This window comes from Chiloscyllium punctatum, chromosome 3 (assembly GCF_047496795.1).
Source record: "Chiloscyllium punctatum isolate Juve2018m chromosome 3, sChiPun1.3, whole genome shotgun sequence".
Classification (NCBI taxonomy): Eukaryota; Metazoa; Chordata; class Chondrichthyes; order Orectolobiformes; family Hemiscylliidae; genus Chiloscyllium; species Chiloscyllium punctatum.
In genome coordinates, this window is record NC_092741.1 from 141,081,152 (window position 1) to 141,104,084 (window position 22,933).

At 41.6% G+C, this 22,933-nt stretch overlaps 2 protein-coding genes across 7 annotated transcripts in view; one reads left to right on the plus strand and one right to left on the minus strand.

Moving 5' to 3' along the window:
• The window catches only part of itgb1bp1 (integrin beta 1 binding protein 1), a 31,203-nt gene extending 12,261 nt beyond the window's left edge, over window positions 1–18,942 (minus strand). For 2 of the 6 annotated variants that reach the window (XM_072561495.1, XM_072561449.1), the window contains exons 1-4: window positions 18,813–18,941; window positions 8,680–8,777; window positions 5,464–5,542; window positions 2,439–2,575 (exon numbers count right to left, since the gene is read on the minus strand). In XM_072561495.1, the coding sequence (XP_072417596.1) occupies window positions 2,439–2,575; window positions 5,464–5,542; window positions 8,680–8,751 (288 nt within the window). In that variant the 5' untranslated portion in view covers window positions 8,752–8,777; window positions 18,813–18,941. Of the gene's footprint in view, window positions 1–2,438; window positions 2,576–5,463; window positions 5,543–8,679; window positions 8,783–11,243; window positions 11,380–18,812 lie in introns of all 6 variants that reach the window. The other 4 variants (XM_072561468.1, XM_072561478.1, XM_072561486.1 and 1 more) reach the window with 4 other exon arrangements.
• The window catches only part of cpsf3 (cleavage and polyadenylation specific factor 3), a 35,135-nt gene continuing 31,142 nt past the window's right edge, over window positions 18,941–22,933 (plus strand). Inside the window, exons 1-3 of the mRNA XM_072561435.1 lie at window positions 18,941–19,090; window positions 20,761–20,824; window positions 21,318–21,415. Of these exons, the coding sequence (XP_072417536.1) occupies window positions 19,020–19,090; window positions 20,761–20,824; window positions 21,318–21,415 (233 nt within the window). The 5' untranslated portion in view covers window positions 18,941–19,019. The remainder of the gene's footprint in view (window positions 19,091–20,760; window positions 20,825–21,317; window positions 21,416–22,933) is intronic.

Consider the following 22,933-nt stretch of genomic DNA (forward strand, 5'->3'; position numbering starts at 1 on the left):
CCAGGAGGTTTCCTTGCACATACATATTTGAGGCTTCATAGGGTCTAGAGTCAACACTGCCGCGCTGCTATCTCTGGATTGTGATTGTGGTATCTGGGGTGTCACCTGTAAGATATGATTCTGTGTGAATGACCTTCTCAGGGTGTTGTTTAACCAGTTTCTTTAGCACAGACCCCAGATGTTGCTAGAAATAGAGGGCTTGAGTTACAAGGATAGGCTGGGATGTCTTTCACTGGAGGGTAGAAGATTGAGATTAAACCTTAAGAGGTTTATAAAATCATGAGAGTTATAGATAAGGTGAATGGCAGGTGCCATTTCCCTAGGGTAGGGAATTTCAAGATTAGGCATATTTTTAAAGTGAGATGAGAGATTTTTTTTAAAAAAGTGAGGGCCAGTATTTTTGACACAGTAGTTCAGGTATGGAAATGAGCTTCCAGAGGTGGTGGTGGATGTGGATACAGTTACAAGGTTTAAAGATATTTGGATAAGTATACAAATAAGAAATGTTTGAAGAGACAGTGGCCAAACACAGGCAGGTGGAACTAATTTAGTTTGGGATTATGATTGGCATGGACTGGTTGGAGCGAAGGCTCTGTTTCTATGCTGTATGACTCTATGTTCATAAAGAGGACTTTGCAGGATCAGCAGGGTTGTATGTGCTATTGTCATTTCCAGTGACTTGGCTTATGGTGTATGATCTGTCCAATATTGCTTGTATGAGATCTTAGCATTTGGATACAACTGAGTGACTTGCTGGGCCAATTCAGAGGACATTTAAGAGCCCACCACATTGCTGTGGGCCAGACCCATGAATATGGTAGATTCTTTTTTTTTTCCCCCCTGAAAAGATATTAGTGAACCAAATGAATTTTCACAACAATCAACAACAGTTTCATGGCCACCATTATTTTAGCTTTTAGTTCCAGTTTTATTAATTGTACTCAAGTTTCACCATCTGCTATGATGGGATTCAAACCAATGTCCCTAGAGCAGAGCATGTAATATTAAATACTTCTAGACAGAAGTAGAAAAGGGAATCTAAGATTATCATGGTTGATGAAAATTACAATTTAAAACACAAATAAATCAGCCCCAATCTTAATTGAATTGCAGAGCATACTTGAGGAACCGAATGATCTATTTCTGCTTCTATTTCGTACATTCATATTAGACCAGGTTTATGGATTATTAGACCAGTGACAACACTACCTGCTCTGTTTTTTTACTAGTCATCTAGTAAGTAGTGCTACTCCACCTCCCTTTTCATACTATTTTTCTCTAAATGTAAACTCATTGTGTTTACACGGTGTTGGATGGAGTGGAGGGGGGGGGGGGGGTGCTCAGCTGTGGTGTGCAGCTGCCTTGTCTCCTGAACAGGGAGCAGTCTTAACAGAATATTCTGAGCCCCAGAGGTATTAAATCAATTAACCAAATAAAATTAATTATCCAAACAAAATAATGCCCTCCCATTTTGTTCAGATAATCGAGGTTCATCTGTATATCTGCTTTCTCGCAACATGGTCTTGCCTCCTGTTCATGTTTACTTAAAGTGACTCTGCATTGTTCTACAGCTTAACCTCAATATAGTTCTATTCTATTACTATTTATTCCCTAGTCATTTATATCCTTCGTTTAGTTTTGTCTATCATTTCCTGTTTGTTTATATGCAGGCCTGGTTCATATCTTGTAACTAACTCCATACTCTATATTGCAACATTAAAGCCTTGCTACAACCCTGTTTAGACACTGGTCCTAATCCAGTCCAGTTAAATTTTCATATTTAGAAATAGAAGAGATGTCAATTTGTTCGCAGGGCTGAACAATCTTTCTCCATTGACTGTCCAGCATAGAGGCCAGTCACCTTTTGATGTTATCCAACCATATTGTCTTGTACTGTTTTCTGGATGTGGTGTGTTGCATAACCTTCTTTCGATGACTGCATCTGTTTGTGTCACATGCCCAAAATAAGAGCTTTCCTGATATCTATTCTTCAATGTTCCTCTTAATACCAATCTTCAAGAACCCCATGCATTTGACTGCATGCAATTTCTGTTCAAGTTCTTTCAATTCAAATGCTCTTTGACCCTCATCACACTTAATGGTCCAGCTTTCACAGCCATACCTTGCCGCTAGCCACACAGGAATCTTCTTTGCATGCGATATGCTGTGGCTGCTCCATGCTGTAAACATGTTGACAATGCCATAATCATTATCAAATTTCTTTGGCAGACTTGGCAATTGCACTATAATCCCAGCTAAACGAAAGGATCAACTATTAAACTGAACTTTGGTAATCAGAAACTTGCAGGTCTTTTCAGTTATCCCCATCACCATCTTGTCAAGACTGATCAGGAGACTATATTTGATTATGTTTACAGAACTGAAAGTTTGTTTACAATAGAAGTTAATAAGCATTCCTCTAACTTCCATTTTCTTACCTGTGCCAAGTCAATATAATTAATCAAATCCTGTGGTCCTTGAAGACATTCAAATAAACTGGAGTTTAAGTTTTCAATAGCCCCTAAATACTTCACTCGGAATTCAGTGCATGTGTCAAAGTTACTGTTACTCTGTCCTATAACAAAAGCATAAAAACACAATTTGTCATCTTCCAGTACTGAAAAATAAATCCCTTACATTACAAAACTGGCACCAATTTTTTCTACTTTTACAAGTATTACGTTTTGTTCATGTTGTAACTTATTGGAAATGGAAAGCAAGCAATTAATTGTCAATAAACACCACCACCAATCAATACCAGACCCACCCCAAATTTTCTTCCCCTTAACTCCTCCCAGCTCAGGCTGGGGTATATGTTTCTACAGGCCTTGCCAGGTAGTCACTTTTGTGTGTAAATTTAATAGCTTATTTCTGGGAGAAGGCTGCAAAGACGACCATGGGAACTTTAACTGATATCTTCCATTCTTAGTCTGGGCATACTGAGGTCAATGGTAGTAGAACCGTTATCACTATTCCAGCTCTGATCAACTGAGTTCAGTGCAGACCAGGATCTGCCCCATCTATTGGATTTCTGAAAGGAGTATTTTTATCCACTGAGGTATCAGAGAGACAGAGCTTTATTTTTCTCCCCAATCAATGCTTATAGCTATTTTTCAAAAGGTACAAAATTACTTTGTGTAATATATTGTGCTTTAATAAATAAAATTCATACTTGTATAAAATTAACAATATGCTTGATGGCATTATAATTTGAAAAGCTTGTAGATGACAACTTGGGAAATTTTGCAAGTATTGAAGGTAATAACAGACTCAAGGAGAACATTCACAGGCAGATGAAAAGTGAATGATAATGTGTGGGAATATATTCTGGCAAAAAGAACAAAGACAATACAACATGGTGGGGTCTCCATGTCTTTGAAATAAATAGGACAAGATGAAAAGACTTTTTTTTAAATAAATAAAGAATGTGTGTGTGATTTATGGCTTTACAAATAAAGGCATTGAGTACAAAAATCAAGGGAGTCATGTGAAACCCATAAAGCATCAGTTTGTCCTAAACTGCATATAGTTTTAAATTCAGGACACGAAACTTCTAAAATTATATTCAGGCCTCAAGTGTTAACATTCTAGTAAATCTCTTATTGGAGATGGAGGACTTAAGTTATGAAGAAAGGTTAGAGAACCTGGGTTGTTCTCCTTCAGGCAGAGAAGGATAAATCAGAAGAGAGATTTAAAATCACAAAAGGATTTTGATTTTTTTTTTCCATTTATGGAATATGGGCATGCTGACTTGGTCAGCATTTATTGCCCATCCCTTACTATCCAGTCAGTAGTTGCTGAGAATCTGGAGTCACTTGTAAACCAGAACAGGCAAGGACAGCATATTTTGTTTCCTAAAAGACTTGAGTGAATCTAACAGGTTTTTTTTTAAAAAGATAATTGACAGTTTACTTGGATGCCATTTTCTAAAGTTCCAGGTTTTGATTTTTATTGAATTCAAATATACCATCTGCCAAAGTGAGATTTTAACTATTGTCCCCAGAACATGGCAGGAGATTTTGAGAGACACACATTACCCCCCTTAATGGAAGGCCACAACCACAAACCAATAAGATAAAGACAGCTCTTCGGGTCTTTAAAGTGCTCGGGATCGTAGGCGTGGAAAGCAGAGAGCTGTTGGCCAATTAGGGACCAGGTTCACATGCATGCATACCCTGAAGGCCCAGGATCATGGAACAACACTGGTCAGAAGTAATTGATGGTGGAGAAGATTGCACAAGTGGGTTTGGCAGGAGGAAGCTGGGCTGGGGGCATGGAATGTGATGCGAGGGAAGAAAGATGCTCTCAAGTGCTAAGAAAATGTATTGCATGTTGATTACGTGGACTTTGTGGTATTTTGTCAACACGATCATGAAGAAATACCAAAATTAAAGTTCATAGGGTCACTGGTAGCTTACATGAAATTGGTCTTGAGGATGGAAGGAGGTTGTGGAAACTGGTTGTTTTACAAACTGGTGGATGGTAAACTGTTTCTGTTCAAGACTGTGTTTAAGCATATTTATACAGATCTATAAATCAGGTTTGTGATTTTATTTTTAAATGTCTAAATGGATTATTAGTATATATTTTTACAGGTTGGGCAAGTTTTAAGCATGTGCTTAAAAGTAGACTCCCCTTGGGGAGTTGAGGGAGAGAAAGATAGATATATGACTCAACTCATCAATAGAAAAGAAAATTAGAAAGCTGGACCCTAATAATACATAGTGAAACAAGTCCTGTGGATTACCATGTATAATAGATAAGGTGAATAGTCAAAGTCCTTTCCCCAGGGGTCATAGGTTTAAGGTGAGAGGGGAAAGATTTAAAAGGGATCTGAGGGGTGACCTTTTTCACACAGGGTAGTGCGTTTATGGAATAAGCTGCCAGAGGAAGTGGTAGAGAAGAGTACAATTACAACATTGAAAAGACATTGAGACAGGTATATGGATATGAAAGGTATCAAAGGATATGGGGCAAAAGCAGGCAGATGGGACTGGTTTTGTTTGAGAAACTTGGTCAGCGTAGGCAAGTTGGGCTGAAGGGTCTGCTTCAGTGTAGTATGATTCTAGGACTCTTATGTAGTCTCAAGTGCAGCAGCAACTGTACCCACCTTGCCCCTGCTAACTTCCAACTAAGATTGCACAATATATTACAGATTTGGATAGGGTGATGGAACTAATCTTTCTCTATGGCTTAAGGATACATCATTAGTCCAGTTACCTGTTGAACCATCAGTCAAACTCTAGCAATCTGTTTAAAAGATAACAGTGCATAGATCTAATTCTGAGACTTCACACAAGTTTGGAACAATCCCAGTGGGAGTACATTTTATCAATATGGTATTATAGCAATGACACTCCTGTCAGAAATACAAGACCTACTAGTAAGGGAGTAGTCAATATTACATGTTACAGTTTGAGTCATTAATAATTTGAAAGATTGAGAAATGTTGCTGTACAATACCTGAACTCCTTGTGGACTCTGTATCAAGACTAGCCACTGTACTAGATCTGGAGAGACCACCCAAACTGGAATCTACTGACTGAAAAAAGAAGGCACACAAATATATGAGGCACTTTAAAAGACAGTAAAATGTAGCATTTACTAATCTATCTGTGGTGTTTTGCAGTATCTCTCAAACATCTTAAGAGTTACCCTCTATCTTCAGCATATTATGTATGGAGAGTATTTAGGAACAGCTGATAGTGTTTCAATAGCAGTGACTTTATGTTATCCTATCTCCCAAATATTTCATCAGACACTTGTGTTAGGGTTAGATTATTTTTTTAAAAAGTGTGTGTTTTGTTGAACTAAATTACCAGCTTCAAACCACAGACCAAAAATTCCAATTTTCAGCTTTTAAGATCAAGTATAAAAAATAAGCGACACTTAAGTTGCACAAAATACACCAGAAAAATACAGAGCAACAGCTGCAACAAGATAATGCTGTGAATTTAAAATGTGCATGGGCAAATTTTGATTAAATGCCATTCAGTGAAAAGTTAATCCTTCAATTATTATCCTTTACTGCTTGTCTGAATTACTAGATTGCATCAGAGATCTTCTGTTTCAGCATTGATCAGTTACAACAATTGCTCCCAAAATATAAAACCTCCTAACTTGTTTTAGTTTCTTAGTTATGAAGAGGAAACTACACAGTAAGTGACTCACATCTGCCAGAATATATTAATGTGTGGTAACATTTTTTACCCAAGGGTTAGCAACTTGTCTAGTCACTCAGGAGCAAGTGAGGATTCACTCAGTACAGTGGTTTTCAATCATAAGCAGGTGCAAAACCGAAATTGATATATATAGAGTTTCAGATATCTCTTGTTGCATAAAAGTTGGTAATTGATTACATTTCTAAACAAAGGTCCTGCCACATGGATTGGGCTTGCTCCTACCTAAATTTCACATTGACAAGTCTTACCTTGCCCCCGCTGCATTGAGTATAAAGCAAAAGACCATTCTTGATTATCACAAGCAAGATATTTCAACCAATACGTTCAATGATACTTGATCATACAGTCAAACTTGTATGATCTTACAAGTTCAGGTTCACAAACTGAAAAATGTTTAAACATTAGAGACTAATTTCCCAATATTTTAGTTTAAAGTTTGGAAAGTTTTTGAAATGGCACACACTCAGAATATAACATTTGCTAACTTAAGGTTCTGTTGCTTCCATTTCTTGCATTTCCAGCCCTCACTGGTTAAAATTGAAATTTGGTAAATTTTAAAAAAAAGCCATAAAGAAAATCAAACAACGAACAGGTCATTCTGCTATAACATACATTTTATTAATACAAATTCACTAATGTGACTGACAAATTGGGGACACTTTCTAAAGCGCGAACTTTTAAAGCGTATTGGTTAGAACACGATTCTGGCCTCATAAGTTTAAATGGTGCTGCTATTACACGATTTTCTTATAACATGGGATTGCACAAGAACAGAACTACATGTTATAGCAGAACTGACTGTATCTTTTCAGGACAATTGCTATCGAGCTGGTTTCAAATTCAACTTATTTTCCCTCCCAATGGCCCTGAGGGAACCATTTTCATCAGTGACCTACTGTACGTTGCTCAAATATTTTAGTCCAGGCAGGCACAAACACATTACAGCCACAACCAGGCCTGTTTTCCTCTGGAAACCCACAAACATTCATTTCTTTGCAAGGATTGTTAACTTTAATTATGTTTAACTGTGGCAGATGGAATTTAATCTCGATAAATGTGAGGTGTTGCATTTTGGAAAGGCAAATCAGGCAGGACTTAATGGCAAGATCCTGCTGAACAAAGAGACCTTTGGGTGTAGATTCATAGTTCTTGGAAGTGGAGTCACAGGTAGGCACAATAATGAAGAAGAAGGTGTTTGGTATACTTGTCTTTATTGTTCAGTGGGTTCAGTATAGGAGTTGGGATGTCACGTTGCGACTGTAGAGGACATTGGTTAGGCCACTTTTGGAATACTGCATGCAATTGTGGTGTCCCTGCTATAGGAAGGATGTTGCCAGGGTTGGAGGGTTTGAGCTGTAGGGAGAGGCTGAATAGGCTGGGGCTGTTTTCCCTGGAGCGTCAGAGGCTGAGGGGTGACATTATAGAAGTTTATAAAATCATGAGGGGTATGGATAGGGTGAATAGCCAAGGCCTCTTCCCTAGGGTGGGAGAGTCCAAAACTAGAGAGGGCTTAGGTTTAGGATGAGAGGGAAAAGGTATAATCGGGGTAACTTTTTTTTTTACACAGAGTGGTGCGTGTATGGAATGAGCTAGCAGAGAAAGTGTGGAAGACAGGTACAATTACAACATTTAAAAGGCATCTGGATGGGTTCAGAGAGATATGGGCCAAATGGGACAGGATTAATTTAGGATATCCGGTTGGCATGGACAACTTGTATTGAAGGGTTTGCTTTCAAGCTGGACAGCTCTGTGCCTCTATGAATGAGGATGCTGGATGTTCTGAAGCCCTCCTGGATTATGACCAAGGAGCACTCGACACAAAGGATGAAAAACTAAAATTTGTTTTGTATCTCTCTTACCCTAGAAGTTAGTTATAGTAAAACTGGTCTTAGTTAATTCAATACAAATTCGACATGATGGAATGCTTGCTCACTAGTATCTGCTCACAAAGATGCTGAGGTAATAACTGACGTATGAGACTCCAATACACCAACATTAAGAAATAATTGTTATTTAGCAAGTTTGGTGAAAATCTGAGATTTTTTTGAAAAAAAATTAAGATTCATCAATGATTGTGGAACAGGAAGTAACTGCACACTCAACAAATATTTACAATGCAATGAAAAGAGAAACTACAATACATAAGTTATATGTAAACAATGAACACAGCAAAGCTTTGGTGTTAAACATTTGCTGAGAGCTATTTGAAAGGATCATAAATGAATAGGTAATAGCCTTGAACCACAGCAACAGATAAAGCTTTGTGAAATATTGGATCAAGTCTCTAAGTAGGTAGTTTCCACAGCATTCCTCCATGTGTGTTTACTCAATGTTCATATAATCAGTCTTACCAAATGAGAAACAAATGGTTGAAGCCTATATGTCTTGTGCCAGTTTTTGTTTTGTAATAGGAAATATTAAAACCTGATTTTCTGTAACATCTTTGGTGACATTAATCAAAGCCTGACCAAGCATAGCCTTGGCAACGAAAACCCACCTTGCTTTTTGTGCTGATTTCACTGCCTTGAGAACTGCTACTGCTGTGACGTTTCTTTCCTTTTCGAAACATATCTCACCATTGTTTCACAAGTTTATCTACTCTTAAAAAACAGACACAGAGAAAAACACAATGCACATGTTAAACCTCATTTACTTCCGACAAAAAAATCTTTCAGACATTACTGATGATATCCAAGTTATACAAAGTTTTTACCAATATGTATAAAACTGACACGAATGGCGATGAGACTTCGATGAGGAACAGGAGAGTACGTGATAAAAGAAACTACTGCGTGCATTTATATGAAAGGATTTGAAAACAATATTGAGAAGTTTAAAAATCACAACACTAGGTTATAGTCTAATAGGTTCATTTGGAGGCAATAGCTTTTGAAGCACTGCTGCTTTATCAGGTGGATTTGTGATTCACTGTCTCGGTCCAGAATGTAATTGTGGGAGTACTCTACCCACTTATAAGTGGTATATCTATTTCATTCTCCTCTGTCTTTGACGAGAAAAGTTCTGTGGCTCTTTTTAACCACTGTGGGTACAGTTTAAATTTTCTGAATGGTTTTCTGAGACGAGTGCACACTTTGCCACGACCTGATGAAGGAGCAGTGCTCTGACAGCTAGTGTTTCCAAATAAACCTGTTGGACTATAACCTGATGTTGTGATTTTTAACTTTGTCCACCCAGTCCAACACAGGCTGCTCCACGTCGAAAAATTTAAAATCAATGATTTGCCTGAAGGAGGTAACATGTATCAGTGAGCAAAGCGAGACTTGAGTTAGGTTATAGGTAAAAGACAGTGAGGTCTGCAGATGCTGAAGATCAGAGTTGAGTGTGCTGCTGGAAAAGCACAGTAGATCAGGCAGCATCCGAGGTGCAGGAAAATTAACATTTCAGGCGTGAGCCCTTCATCAGAAACAAGAGGGAATCAAGGATAGATCTTGGAGGATACCAGAAGTAACTCTGAGGAATCAGGAGGAGAAAAATTCCAGATGATTTTCTGTCCACGATTAGACACAAGACTGGAAGCAGGTGAGAGGAGTCGGACGCATTGCCTTGGAGGAGGATGGTGCACAACTGTGTAACAAGGTGCAAACAGGCTGCAGAAGACAAAAGGAGGTTAAGAACTGAATCCAAGAGTATAACAGCCCCTGCAGTCATAGAGATGTACAGCACGGAAACAGACCCCTCGGTCCAACTCGTCCATGCCGACCAGATATCCCAGCCCAATCTAGTCCCACGTGCCAGCACCTGGCCCATATCCCTCCAAGTCCTTCCTATTCATATATCCATCCAGATGCCTCTTAAATGTTGCAACTGTACCAGCCTCTACTACTTCCTCTGGCAGCTCATTCCATAAATGTACAACCCTCTATGTGAAAAAGTTGTCCCTTAGGTCTCTTTTATATCTTTCCCCTCTCACCATAAACCTATGCCCTCTAGTTCTGGACTCCCCCCACCTCAGGGAAAAGACTTTGTCTATTTATCCATGCCCCTCGTGATTTTGGTAACCTCTATAAGGTCACCCCTCAGCATCTGACACTCTAGGGAAAATAGCCCCAGCCTATTCAACCTCTCCCTATAGTTCAAATCCTCCAAGAGGGGGCGGGGTTGCCTTGTTAGTTAAGAACAAAATTAAATCTATGGCACTGAATGACATAGCGTCGGATGATGTGGAGTCTGTGTGGGTGGAATTGAGGAACCACAAAGGCAAAAAAACCATAATGGGAGTTAAGTACAGACCTCCTAACAGTGGTCAGGACCAGGGGCGCAACATGTACCGGGAAATAGAGAAGGCATGTCAGAAAGGCAAGGTCATGGTGATCATGGGAGACTTCAATATGCAGGTGGACTGGGTAAATAATGTTGCCAGTGGATCCAAAGAAAGGGAATTCATGAAATGCTTACAGGATGGCTTTTTGGAACAGCTGATCATGGAGCCCATAAGGGAGCAGGCTATTCTGGACCTAGTGCTATGTAATGAATCAGACTTTATAAAAAAATCTTAAAGTAAGGGAACACTTAGGAAGCAGCAATAATAATATGGTAGAGTTCAGTCTGCAGTTTGAAAGAGAGAAGGCAAAATCGGATGGTAATGTGTTACAGTTAAATAAAGGTAATTATGAGGGCATGAGAGAGGAAAAAAGAGAGATCCTATAAAGTGGCCAAGAGCACTGGGAAATCAGAAAATTGGGAAGGCTACAAAAGCAAACAGAGGATAACAGAGAGAAATAAGGAAGAAGATGCTCAAATATGAAGGTAGGCTAGCCAGTAATATTAGAAGTGATAGTAAAAGTTTCTTTCAACACATAAGAAACAAATGACAGGCAAAAGTAGACATTGGGCCACTTCAAACTGATGCTGGAAGCCTAGTGATGGGAGATAAGGAAATAGCTGGATAACGTAATAAGTACTTTGCGTCAATCTTCACAGTGGAAGACATGAGTAATATCCCAACAATTAAAGGGAGTCAGGGGGCTGAGTTGAGTATGGTTGCCATTACAAAAGAGAAAGTGCTAGAAAAGCTAAAAGGTCTTAAAATTGATAAATCACCTGGCCCCGATGGGCTACATCCTAGAGTTCTGAGGGAGGTGGCTGAGGAAATAGCGGAGGCGTTGGTTGAGATCTTTCAAAAGTCACTGGAGTCATGGAAAGTCCCGGATGATTGGAAGATCGCTGTTGTAACCGCCTTGTTCAAGAAAGGATCAAGACAAAAGATGGAAAATTATAGGCCAATTAGCCTAACCTCGGTTGTTGGTAAAATTCTATAATCCATCATTAAGGATGAGGTTTCTAAATTCTTGGAAGAGCAGGGTCAGATTAGAACAAGTCAACATGGATTTAGTAAGGGGAGGTTGTGCCTAACAAACCTGTTGGAATTCTTTGAAGAGGTGACAAGTAGGTTAGACCAGGGAAACTCAATGGATGTGGTCTATCTAGACTTTCAAGAGGCCTTTGATAAGGTGCCACACGGGAGGCTGCTGAGTAAGGTGAGGCCCATGGTGTTCGAGGTGAGCTACTGGTATGGATTGAGGATTGGCTGTCTGACAGAAGGCAGAGAGTTGGGATAAAAAGGTTCTTTTTCAGAATGGCAGCTGGTGACGAGCAGTGTCCCACAGGGTTCAGTGTTGGGGCCGCAGCTGTTCACGTTATATATTAATGATCTGGATGAAGGGACTGGGGGCATTCTAGCGATGTTTGCCGATGATACAAATTTAGGTGGGCAGGCAGGTAGTACTGAGGAAGTGGGGAGGCTGCAGAAGGATCTAGACAGTTTGGGAGAGTGGTCCAGGAAATGGCTGATGGAATTCAATGTGAGCAAATGCGAGGTCTTGCACTTTGGAAAAAAAGAATACAAGCATGGACTACTTTCTAAACGGTGAGAAAATTCATAAATCCAAAGTACAAAGGGATCTGGGAGAGCTAGTCGAGGATTCTCTAAAGGTAAACTGCAGGTTGAGTCCGTGATTAAGAAAGCGAACGCAATATTGTCATTTATCTCAAGAGGGTTGGAATATAAAAGCACCGTTGTGCTACTGAGACTTTATAAAGCTCTGGTTAGGCCCCATTTGGAGTACTGTGTCCAGTTTTGGTCCCCACACCTCAGGAGAGACATACTGGCACTGGAGCGTGTCCAGCGGAGATTCACACGGATGATCCCTGGAATGGTAGGTCTAACATACGAGGAACGGCTGAGGATCCTGGGATTGTATTCATTAGAGTTTAGAAGATTAAGGGGAGATCTAATAGAAACTTACAAGATAATACATGGCTTGGAAAGGGTGGACGCTAGGAAATTGTTTCCGTTAGGCGAAGAGACTAGGACCCGTGGACACAGCCTTAGAATTAGAGGGGGTAAATTCAGAACAGAAATGCGGAGAAATTTCTTCAGTCAGAGAGTGGTGGGCCTGTGGAATTCATTGCCGCAGAGTGCAGTGGAGGCCGGGTCGCTAAATGTCTTCAAGGCAGAGATTGATAAATTCTTGATGTCACAAGGAATTAAGGGCTACAGGGAGAATGCAGGTAAGTGGAGTTGAAATGCCCATCAGCCATGATTGAATAGCGGAGTGGACCCGATGGGCCGAACGGCCTTACTTCCACTCCTATGTCTTATGGTCTTAACCCTGGCAACACCTTTGTTTGGAGTCTCCAGCGTGTCAAGTTTAGATACTCGAGTTTCTTGCTATAGTGAGTAGCAATGGTCTTTTTAAACACTATGTGGATCTTTGTTTAGTCACTCTCTGATGATAAGGATCAGAACATAGCAAGGTGATTATCAGACACCAAACAGTCTTCAACTGTCTAGACTCTGGAATTCTCTAAACTTTTATGCTCCTCTACTTCTCCTTCATTCCTTTAAAACTTTCTGCTTTATGGTACAACCTACAAAAGGCAGTCTCAAAGGATATAGCAGAATATTAATTTTGTACATCGGCACAATCATATACAGTGCCAATTTGCAATTCAGCTTGGCTTCCCAAAATCACCTGCCTGGAGATACCAATGGTGTAACAATGGCAGAGTGTGCACTGATCTAGGAAAGCCATTCATAAAATTTAAACTGCACCCACAGTGGTTAAAAAGAGCCACAGAACTTTTCTCGTCACAACCAGGAGAACAAAACAGATACAACACTTGCAAGTAGGTAGAGAACTACCACAATTACATATCGGACTACCGCACTGAGACAGAAATCCAGTGGATGCCAGGCATTTAAAGCATTCTAAGATCTGATATCAACCCAGATCTTATGAGGTCATTATTCCTTCACAATTTAGCACCGTATTCGGTAGAACCCAGCTCAGACCAATGTGCAATTCGACAATCATGCTGGGAGTGAGGAAGAAAACTCAAGTGATAATTGTACAACAATGCTAAACGACTGCAAGACAATGGAACTGACAGGCAAGAGCAACAGACAAGAACATATATACTTCTCAAGATAATCAACTTGTCAAACTGCCAAAACATCATTGCAAAGTTTGTATCACTAACCTTGAATACATCTATTTACACATGTCTGCATAATTATTTGACAACACATGCCCTCCATTGTGTAGAACAATGTCTTCTCTGTTTGGGATTTATTTTCTTTTGGGGAAAAGAGAGATGTTGTGTTGTGTCTTGTGGCAGTTGTGCAATATACCTTTCAGAAGCATACTTATCATGGCACGTGACCTCATGGTCTCAAGCTCCCAAGTCTCCATCTTGCTGAGCTCTATCCTTACACAGCATGACATGATGAAGGAAGTATACTGCAGTACACCTGAATTGCTTACCACAGAAAGTGGCTGTGATTGTAGTGTACATACATATAGGGTCTGTTTCCGTGCAGGACGACTCTTTGGTCCAATGTCCATCCCAACCCAGCTTCCCAAACTAAATTCATTACACTTGCCTGTGTTTGGCCCATATCCTGTTAAACTTTTCCTATTCATGTACCTATTCAAACGTCTTTTAAATGCAATAACTGTACCTGCATCTGGCAGTTCATTTCACACGCAAACCACCCTCTGTGTGAAAAAGTTGCCCCTCAGGTCCCTTTTAAATCTTTCTCCTCTCACTTTAAAGATATGCCCTCTAGTTTTGAACTTACCCATCCTAGGGAAAAGCCCTTTTGTATTCACCTTATCTATGCCCCTTATGATTTTATAAATCTCGAAGGTCACCCTTCAACCTCCTACGCTCTAGGGAAAATAGCCCCAGCCTCCCCTTATAACTCAAATCCTCCACTCCTGGCAACATCCTGATAACTTTTTCTGAACTCCCTCCAATGTAATATCTGTCCTATAGCAGAGTGACCAGAACTGTAAAACCTTGAGGTGTAGTAAAAGGTGATTAAATTCTTTAGTGCATGACTTACATCTTGCCCTGATATTACTGGAGCTAACAAAATATCACATCATGACAGTTGCAGACCATCAATATATCTCACTACCTAATATCAAACTTAAGAATAAGGAAATTGAAAATTTCCTAAGATTTGCCCAATGTTATAGGCAAAAAGAAAGTTCTGGAATTGGATATTACAATATCACAGAATGGTGTCTTATTCTGACTGAATATCTTCTCAATCTATTAATCATAAAGGATTTTTCTCATTTTTTTCACAGCTTTTAAGTAAACTAAAAACTTCTATTAAAACCTCTTTTTGAATCTCAATTTTCACCTCTTTAAAAAAAAGAAGCTGATGATCATTTCATAGGTGTAGTTCCACAGGTCTTGATATATACCTCATTACCACACACAATTGTGAAGTCAGACAGTTGATATTGTGCTGATGAGCTTTATACTAAAGGAATTTAGCAGCCAAATATGACTTCACTGGAGCATTGAACACCTGGAAAAGATAGGGTGGACCTCGCTGTCTGCCTATTAACAAACAAAAGCAAAACACTGCTAATGCTGAAAATCTGAAATCAAGACAGCCTGCAGAAAGAGTTAACAGTGGACATCGGGTGAATTTGTAATGAAAGGTTATGGAGCTGCAACACTGGCCTATATTTTCCAATGGCCAGACAATCATTATTCTAGTGTATGTCCTACATTCTATACATATCTACATTCTTTCGGCAAAAACGACCCCTAAGTTCCAGTTGCCTTCCAATTCAACACAACTGTGTTCCCATGCCAACATCGCTGCCTTGGGCTTGCTGCAGGGGCTCTAATGAGGCTCAATGCCAGCTTGAAGCACTTGGAGGACCCTGCAGCTACAGGATTCAATATCAAGTTCATTAATTTTACAGTATGAACACCACCCTCCATGTCCTTTACCCACCCTCACACCTGGTCATGAGCTGCTTTCAGCATAGCTAACCCATTTTCACCCAGTTGTCATCCTCATCAGCATTTTCCTGGCTGACCATTATCCATGCCTTTGTCTGCCTAACTGTCTTTCTCCCCCTCTGTGCTCCTTCTTCACCCATTGTTTACTCCTTTAATGTCTGTCTTCCCACACCCCAGTCTTCAGCACATATACCACCTCGTTTAACAAGGTTGTCCTAGCTATCATCTATTTGTAGAAGGGTCATTGGACCTGAAACTTTCTCTGCACAGATGCTGTCAGACCAGCTTCTGTTTTACTTTATATTTCCAGCATCTGCAGCTCTTTGTTTTATTTTAATGCTTAACTCTCTATCTCCTCTCTTCCATGTATGCCCACCCTGAAAAAGTTCTGCTCCTCTCTCCAATACAACTTCTGTTCTGATTTTCTTATTCACCATCATTAGTTCTTGGTCCTAGCATTTGACAAGGTATTTGCCAAAAATTTGCTTCCACAGTCACAGCACACTCCTCAGTGACTGCCTCCAACTCCTTCTACATGGAATCCAAATGAAGTTTCATCTTTTATGTTTCAAATCTTCCCAGGGTCATAGGTGTCTCTGATGTACAACATTCCTCAGACAGCTGCTCTCACTGCATCCAAGATCTACACTCAATGCTGTGCATCACAGTATGCAAATTCTCAGCCACTTACTCCATCAGCACAATCTCATGCTGGCTTAGTTGTCCTCTCCCGCCCCCAGTTCCACTTCATTCTCTGGCTTGTTTGACATTCCAACAAAAAGAAAATTGTTCCTTTCACTCATTAAAGGAAAACAAGCTGCAACAACTCAGAAGTACCCACATCCCTCTGGAAACTTTCTCCATTTTCCTTCCTTGTTTCCATCCCTTCTCCAAACCCTATCTCTTGCTGAATATTTACTATCCCTTCTGACCTTCCACTCTCCACTGCTGAATGTACTCAGCAAATGCCTTAGCTTTTTCCTTCTGCGCCCCAGCTCAATAGGTACAGCACAATGTTGAATTCTTCTTCTGTTACCTTCACATTCATGACCATTTCTTTGGGAAAGAGTCCCTTCTCTGTCCCACTGACCCCTTCATATGCCTCCAACACTCTCCCTCTACCTGGACCCCTCCTTCTTTTCTTTTACCTGCAATCAACTTGTTCTTTGAGAAATATCGATACCACATTAGTCACCTTAATTTCTTTGCGCACCACCCCCCACCCCCCCACCCATTTGAATCTAGCTCCCTCTGAACTGACTGTAGTCCATGCTCTCAGACTAAATCCTTGCCAACAAGTGTGGTGCTGTTGCCTAATGTACTGATCTCTACATTGAGAAAACTAAGTGCCAGCACTTAATCTCCCTCCATCTCCCCAGGACAATGATTCCATTATTGAATGACAAGAAAGGGTGCAGAAAAGACTTACAAGGATGTTGCCAGGGTTGGAGGCTTTGACCTATTGGGAGAGCCTGAATAGGCTGGGACTATTTTCCCTGGAGCGTCGGATACTGAGAAGTGACCTTATAGAAGGTTTATAAAATTATGAGGGCATGGATAGGAAGAAATCAAGCTGAAGAGAGTTCAGAAGAAATTTACAGGATGTTGCCAGGTATGGAAGGTTTCAGTTAGGCTGAGACATTTTTCACTGGAGCATAGGAGGTTGACAGGCAACCTGATGAAAGTTTATAAAATAGTGAGAGGTATATTTAGAGCTAATGGTAGTTGTCTTTTCCCTAGGAGGGGGCGGTTCAAGACTAGAACACACATTTTTAAAGTGAGAGGTGAGAGATTTTACACAGAGGGTGGTTCACGTGTGGAATGAACTTCCTGAGGAAGTGGTACATGTGGGTATATTACAATGTTTAAAAGAAAGTTGGATAGATACATGAATAGAAAGATTTAGAGAGATATGGGCCAGAAGCAGGCAGCTGGGACTAGTTTTGTTTGGGATTATGGTCAGCATGGACTGAAGGGTCTGTCTCCATAATGTATGACACTGTAACAGGGTGAATAGCCAAGGTCTTTTCCTCAAGGTAGGAGAGTCCAAAACTAGAGGGCGTAGATTGAAGGTGAGAGGGAAAAGATTTAAAACTGACATAAGGGGCAACTTTTTCACACAGAAAGTGGTGTGTGGATGGAATGAGCTGCCAGAGGAAGTGGTGGAGGCTGGTACAATTACAACATTTAAAAGGCAGCTGGGTGGATACATGAGTAGGGTTGAGAAGGATATGGACCAAATGCTGGGAAATAGAACACATTAATTTAGGATATCTGGCTGGCATGAATGAGTTGGATCAAAGGAGGATGTTTTCAGGTTGTACAACTCTATGACCTTATCAAAAGCCTTATGTCCAATAGTTCCCTCTCATCAACTCTACTAGTTGCATCTTCAAAAGATTTCAGTAGATTTGTCAAGCATGTTTTCCCTTTTGAAAATCTAAACTGACTGTCCATTCCTGTTACTGTTTTCCAAGGTGCTCTGCCATTAAATCTTTTCAATTGGACTGGAACATTTTCCTAGCCATCAACATTGGGCTAATTGGTCGATAATTCCCTGTTTTCTCTCCATCTCCCTTTTTGTTTTAAAAATAGTGTGGTTACGTTAGCTACCCTTCTTTAGAGTACCATTAACTACTCTTAAAAGAAATCCATGGCGGTTTTCCCTAATTAATCAACATTTGTCAAGCGAGTGCTAATTGTGCCCTGGGTTACTGTTCCTAAGAGGGTGGCATGGTAGCTCAGTGGCTAGCACTGCTATGTCACAGCACCAGGGACCCTGGATTGACTCCAGACCAAAAATGTGCAAATTAGGTGCACTGGCTCTGCCAAACTGTCAAGGGATGTGCAGGCAGGTGTATTAGCCATTATAAATGCAGGGTTTGGGTTGTGGGTGGGTGTGGATGGGATGGGATGCTCATTCGATGGGCATTCCACACTCTATTCAATGAAGAGGGTTGACACCACTGAAGTTAAACCAACTAGTTTGTAAATGCTAGGTATATTGTACAGTATGGATTGAGCTTTTACAATTCTTCAGTCCTCTGCCAACACCCTGGTATCTAAGGAGACCTCCATTCTCACTTCCTTCAGTGTCCTGGGTGTATCTGATCTGATCCTGATGAATCCAGTCCATCATCACCTTTACGTTACAAAAGTGAATGGCCTGCATTAAAGGATGAAGTAGAGCCCAGAGTTTAAATGTAAAACACAGATTCGCTGCTGACCAGCACACACGCCCAAAGACATCAATCAGTCTGAAAAAAAAGACATCTATTATAACATGTACAGAAGGTAAAGCTATATTTTAAAAACTTGAAATATAAAACCCATTACCTGACAAATTGCCGGGTTTCTTACAGAAATAAGACGTTTATCTCGCCACACAATATGTGACTCTCTTAGTGATGAATTCCTCCTCAGCTCTCCGGGTGTCCCACTTTATTGTGTCCCCCCGGCCCGCCTCGGCCGTTGGGTGGAGGCGGTTTCCAGCCGGAGGGTTTTTGGGGGCGGGACCGGAAGTGTTCCCGTGCCGAGGCCGGTATGGCGGCCAAACGGAAAGCGGAGATCTTTGTCCCGGCGGAGGAGAGTGACCAGCTCCTGATCCGCCCGCTGTGAGTGACCCCCCACTCCCCCAAACCGGGGCATCGAAATAAGATTAATGTCCCACGGCACGGTCTGTGACCTCCCTGTCGTGACACTCCCCCCGTGTCCCCTCTCCCTCTCCCCCCCCCCCCCCCCCCACAGTCACTTTCCCCCATCTCTGCCTCCGCCTGTATCTCTTCTCTCCTTACCCTCCAACCTCCCCCCGAATCCCCCATCTCCCAGTTACTCCCCCTCCTCTCCCCCCACCCCATATCCCCCATCTCTCCCCCCTCCTCATACCCCTCCACTATGTTTCTCATTTCTCCCCACCCACCCCCTGTATCCTCATTCCTCCACCCCTCCCTTCCCCCCCCCCACGCATTGCCCATTTCTCCTCCCCTGTATACCCCACCCCCCTCCTTATCCCCATCTCTCCCCCCGTATCAACCATCTTGCCCACTGCCCTGTATCCCTACATTGCCCCTTATCACATATCTTCCCCCACCTCGTGTCCCGCATCTCTTCCCACCCCCTCATGCCTGATCACTTCCTCACCCCCCCCCCGTATCCCCGATCACTTCCCCAACCCCCGTATCCCCCATCACTTCCCCAACCCCCGTATCCCCCATCACTTCCCCAACCCCTGTATCCCTGATCACTTCCCCACCCCCGTATCCCCCATCACTTCCCCACCCCCCCCGTATCCCCGATCACTTCCCCACCCCCATATCCCCCATCACTTCCCCACCCCCCCGTATCCCCCATCACTTCCCCACCCCCCAGTATCCCCCATCACTTCCCCACCCCCGTATCCCCTTCTCATTCCCCCCATATCACCATCTCTTCACCCCCCCCGTATCCCACATCTCTACCCCCTCCCCATTCTCCCACGCCTGTTCATCCCTCACTGTATCCCCCATCCCTTCACCCTGCATCCTCCATCTCCTCTGCCACATACCCCCTACGTCCCCCATCTCTTCCCCCGCATTTTCCTTGCCGCAACACCCAACTCCCTCCCTGTATTTTTCATCTCCTCTCCCACATCCTATCTCCTCCCACATTCCTTACCTAACACCCCCACCCCTCACCATATACCCATGGCACACATCCCGCAATTCCTTAAGTGTATCCCCATCTCTACCCCCCCCCACCCCCCCAATATCCTGTCTCTTTGCACACGCCATCCCATCTCTTGGCTCCCCCCGCCCTGTCCCTTTGCCCCCCACCTATCCCTTCACATTCCCCCCCAACTGGTAACCCATCTCCTCATCCCAGCTGCTGCATCTCCTATGTCACCCCATATCCTCCCATTCCTCCCCCACCTCCCTACTGTAACCCTATCTCCTCTCTGCCACCCCCCACAACATATCCATCATCTCCACCTCTTCTCCCTTACCCTCGTCTCTGCCTCCCCTCACCCCCAACATCCCCTACATGCCGTTGGTTTTGAGGAAAATACAGATTAAATGCAACTGGATCCTGCCTTTTGAGTTGGAGTCCTCCACAGCAGGAATTTATATGACAGATTAGAATTTTAACCTTTGTGGTTGTGATGGCAAATCCCATGCATGTAGTTTGTCCAGTGACCTGTCGAGTCTTCTAAAAATGTTTTTTTTTATTCATACTTCTTCAAATTTGTGCAGTATCATTGCTTTTCATCCCATAACTTTGAGAATTATTTTTTGTGCATTATTAATAGAGGAGCTGGACAAGAGGTGGGAAGATCATGCATCATTGTGGAATTCAAAGGAAGGAAAATCATGGTATGATTTTATAAATTGTAAATGTATACAACAGGCTTCAGGGTCACTAGAAGACTTTAGTTATTGATGTCAGTAAAGATCATTGATTAGCTAGTGGAAATTAAAGAATTGTTGCAATTTTATATAGATTATATAGCATCAATGGAAGAAAGTTCTTGCAAACTGACTCTGATGCACATTTGTTGATTATGTAAATTGTTGATTAAAAATTTGACTTGCAAACTTTCTTCTAACTTGGGTTGGCCAAGCATAGTTTAGCTGCTGATGTATTTCAAACTCACCACACTTAATCAGACACTAGCCAATAAAATGGCAGCCTACGTAAATAACAAATAAATAATGAAATGCTGGCAATGTGATTTGATTAAGGAGCTTTGTTTTACATAAGGTCATAGTTTGTGTTACGTGTCAATCTGGTCACACATTAACAATATGCTGAACTAGAGTTTGAGGGCCTTTTGATTAGCCTTCACCTGAATTTTATCTTATTCAGTTGGATTGTGGAATCCACCCTGGACTTGAGGGAATGGATGCACTTCCGTACATTGATTTGATTGACCCTGCGGAGATAGATCTTCTCCTTATTAGTCAGTAAGTATTCTTGCTGATTAGCTTAAAATTAAGAAATTATAGCGTGGCTTCAAAAGAAGATTCCAAGGAACTTTGTTTTCTTTGATCCAATTGCGGTATTTGGTTGAGTTATTTTAGATGATGCATAAAAAGTTTTTGCATTGACTGAGTTGGGAATACTACATATAATCAGATTGTTAAACAGGTCATTTGACATTTGGCCTTGTGAGAGCTGGTTTTGATAGGGTTTGGCTGCAACTAAAATGTTCTCCTTATCACACATTTTAAACAAAAGGCTTATGTTTATTGTTTGAAGGAATACAATTCCCAACACTATTCTGCTATTCAGTTATATCCCTGCTAATCTGTACCTCAGCTCTTTTACTTGTCTTTGCTCCAGACCACATTTTGAATATTGAGCAATTTTGGACCCCATATCTAAGGAAAGGTGTGCTGGCATTGGAGGGGGTCCAGAGGTTTACAAAAATGATTCGTTAGTGTAGAACTTGTCTTATGATGAGCAGTTGAGGATTCTGGGTCTGTACTCGATGGAATTTAGAAGGATGAGAGGGTATCTGATTGAACCTCACAGAGAGACCTGAGTAGAATAGACATGGAGAAGATGTTTCCACTAATGGGAGAGGCTAGGAGCAGAGGGCACAGCCTAAGAGTGAAGAGACAATACTTTCAAACTGAGATGAGGAATTTCTTAAGCCAGCGATTGGTTAGATTAGATTAGGTTACTTACTTACAGTGTGGAAACAGGCCCTTCGGCCCAACAAGTCCACACCGCCCCGCCGAAGCGCAACCCACCCATACCCCTACATCTACCCCTTACCTAACACTACGGGCAATTTAACATGGCCAATTCACCTGACCTGCACATCTTTGGACTGTGGGAGGAAACCGGAGCACCCGGAGGAAACCCACGCAGACATGGGGAGAACGTGCAAACTCCACACAGTCAGTCGCCTGAGGCGGGAATTGAACCCGGGTCTCTGGCGCTGTGAGGCAGCAGTGCCAACCACTGTGCCACCATGCCGCCCACATTGCCACGGGATGGCTGTGGAGGCCAAGTTATTTGAGTGGACTGAAGACAGATAGATAGGTTGCTCATTGGTAAGGAGATCAAGAGTTATAGGGGGGAATGAGGAGAATAACGTTAAGAAACATATCAGCCATGATCAAATGGTGGAGTGGATTCGATCAGCCAAATGGCCTAATTTTTGTCCCATGTCATATGGTCTTACCGAAATGGCAAGTTAAAGATGCCCTATTGTACCATATTTTTCCAATCAGATAAAATGGTTTCTTTGCATTTACATAAATGATTCCCGTAAAGCGTAAAAGAAAACATTGATTACATCAATCTTCACCTTTCTAAACTTTGAAAATTAAAGCACAATTGGTGTGGCCGATCTTCATAATTGAAGAGTTAAGCCATGACGTTCTGGCGAGTAGGCACTGTATTACCGCCTAAGGTCAATCATATCCTTCTTAACGTTTTGTTTTCAAAGCTGAACGACATAATCCACATCG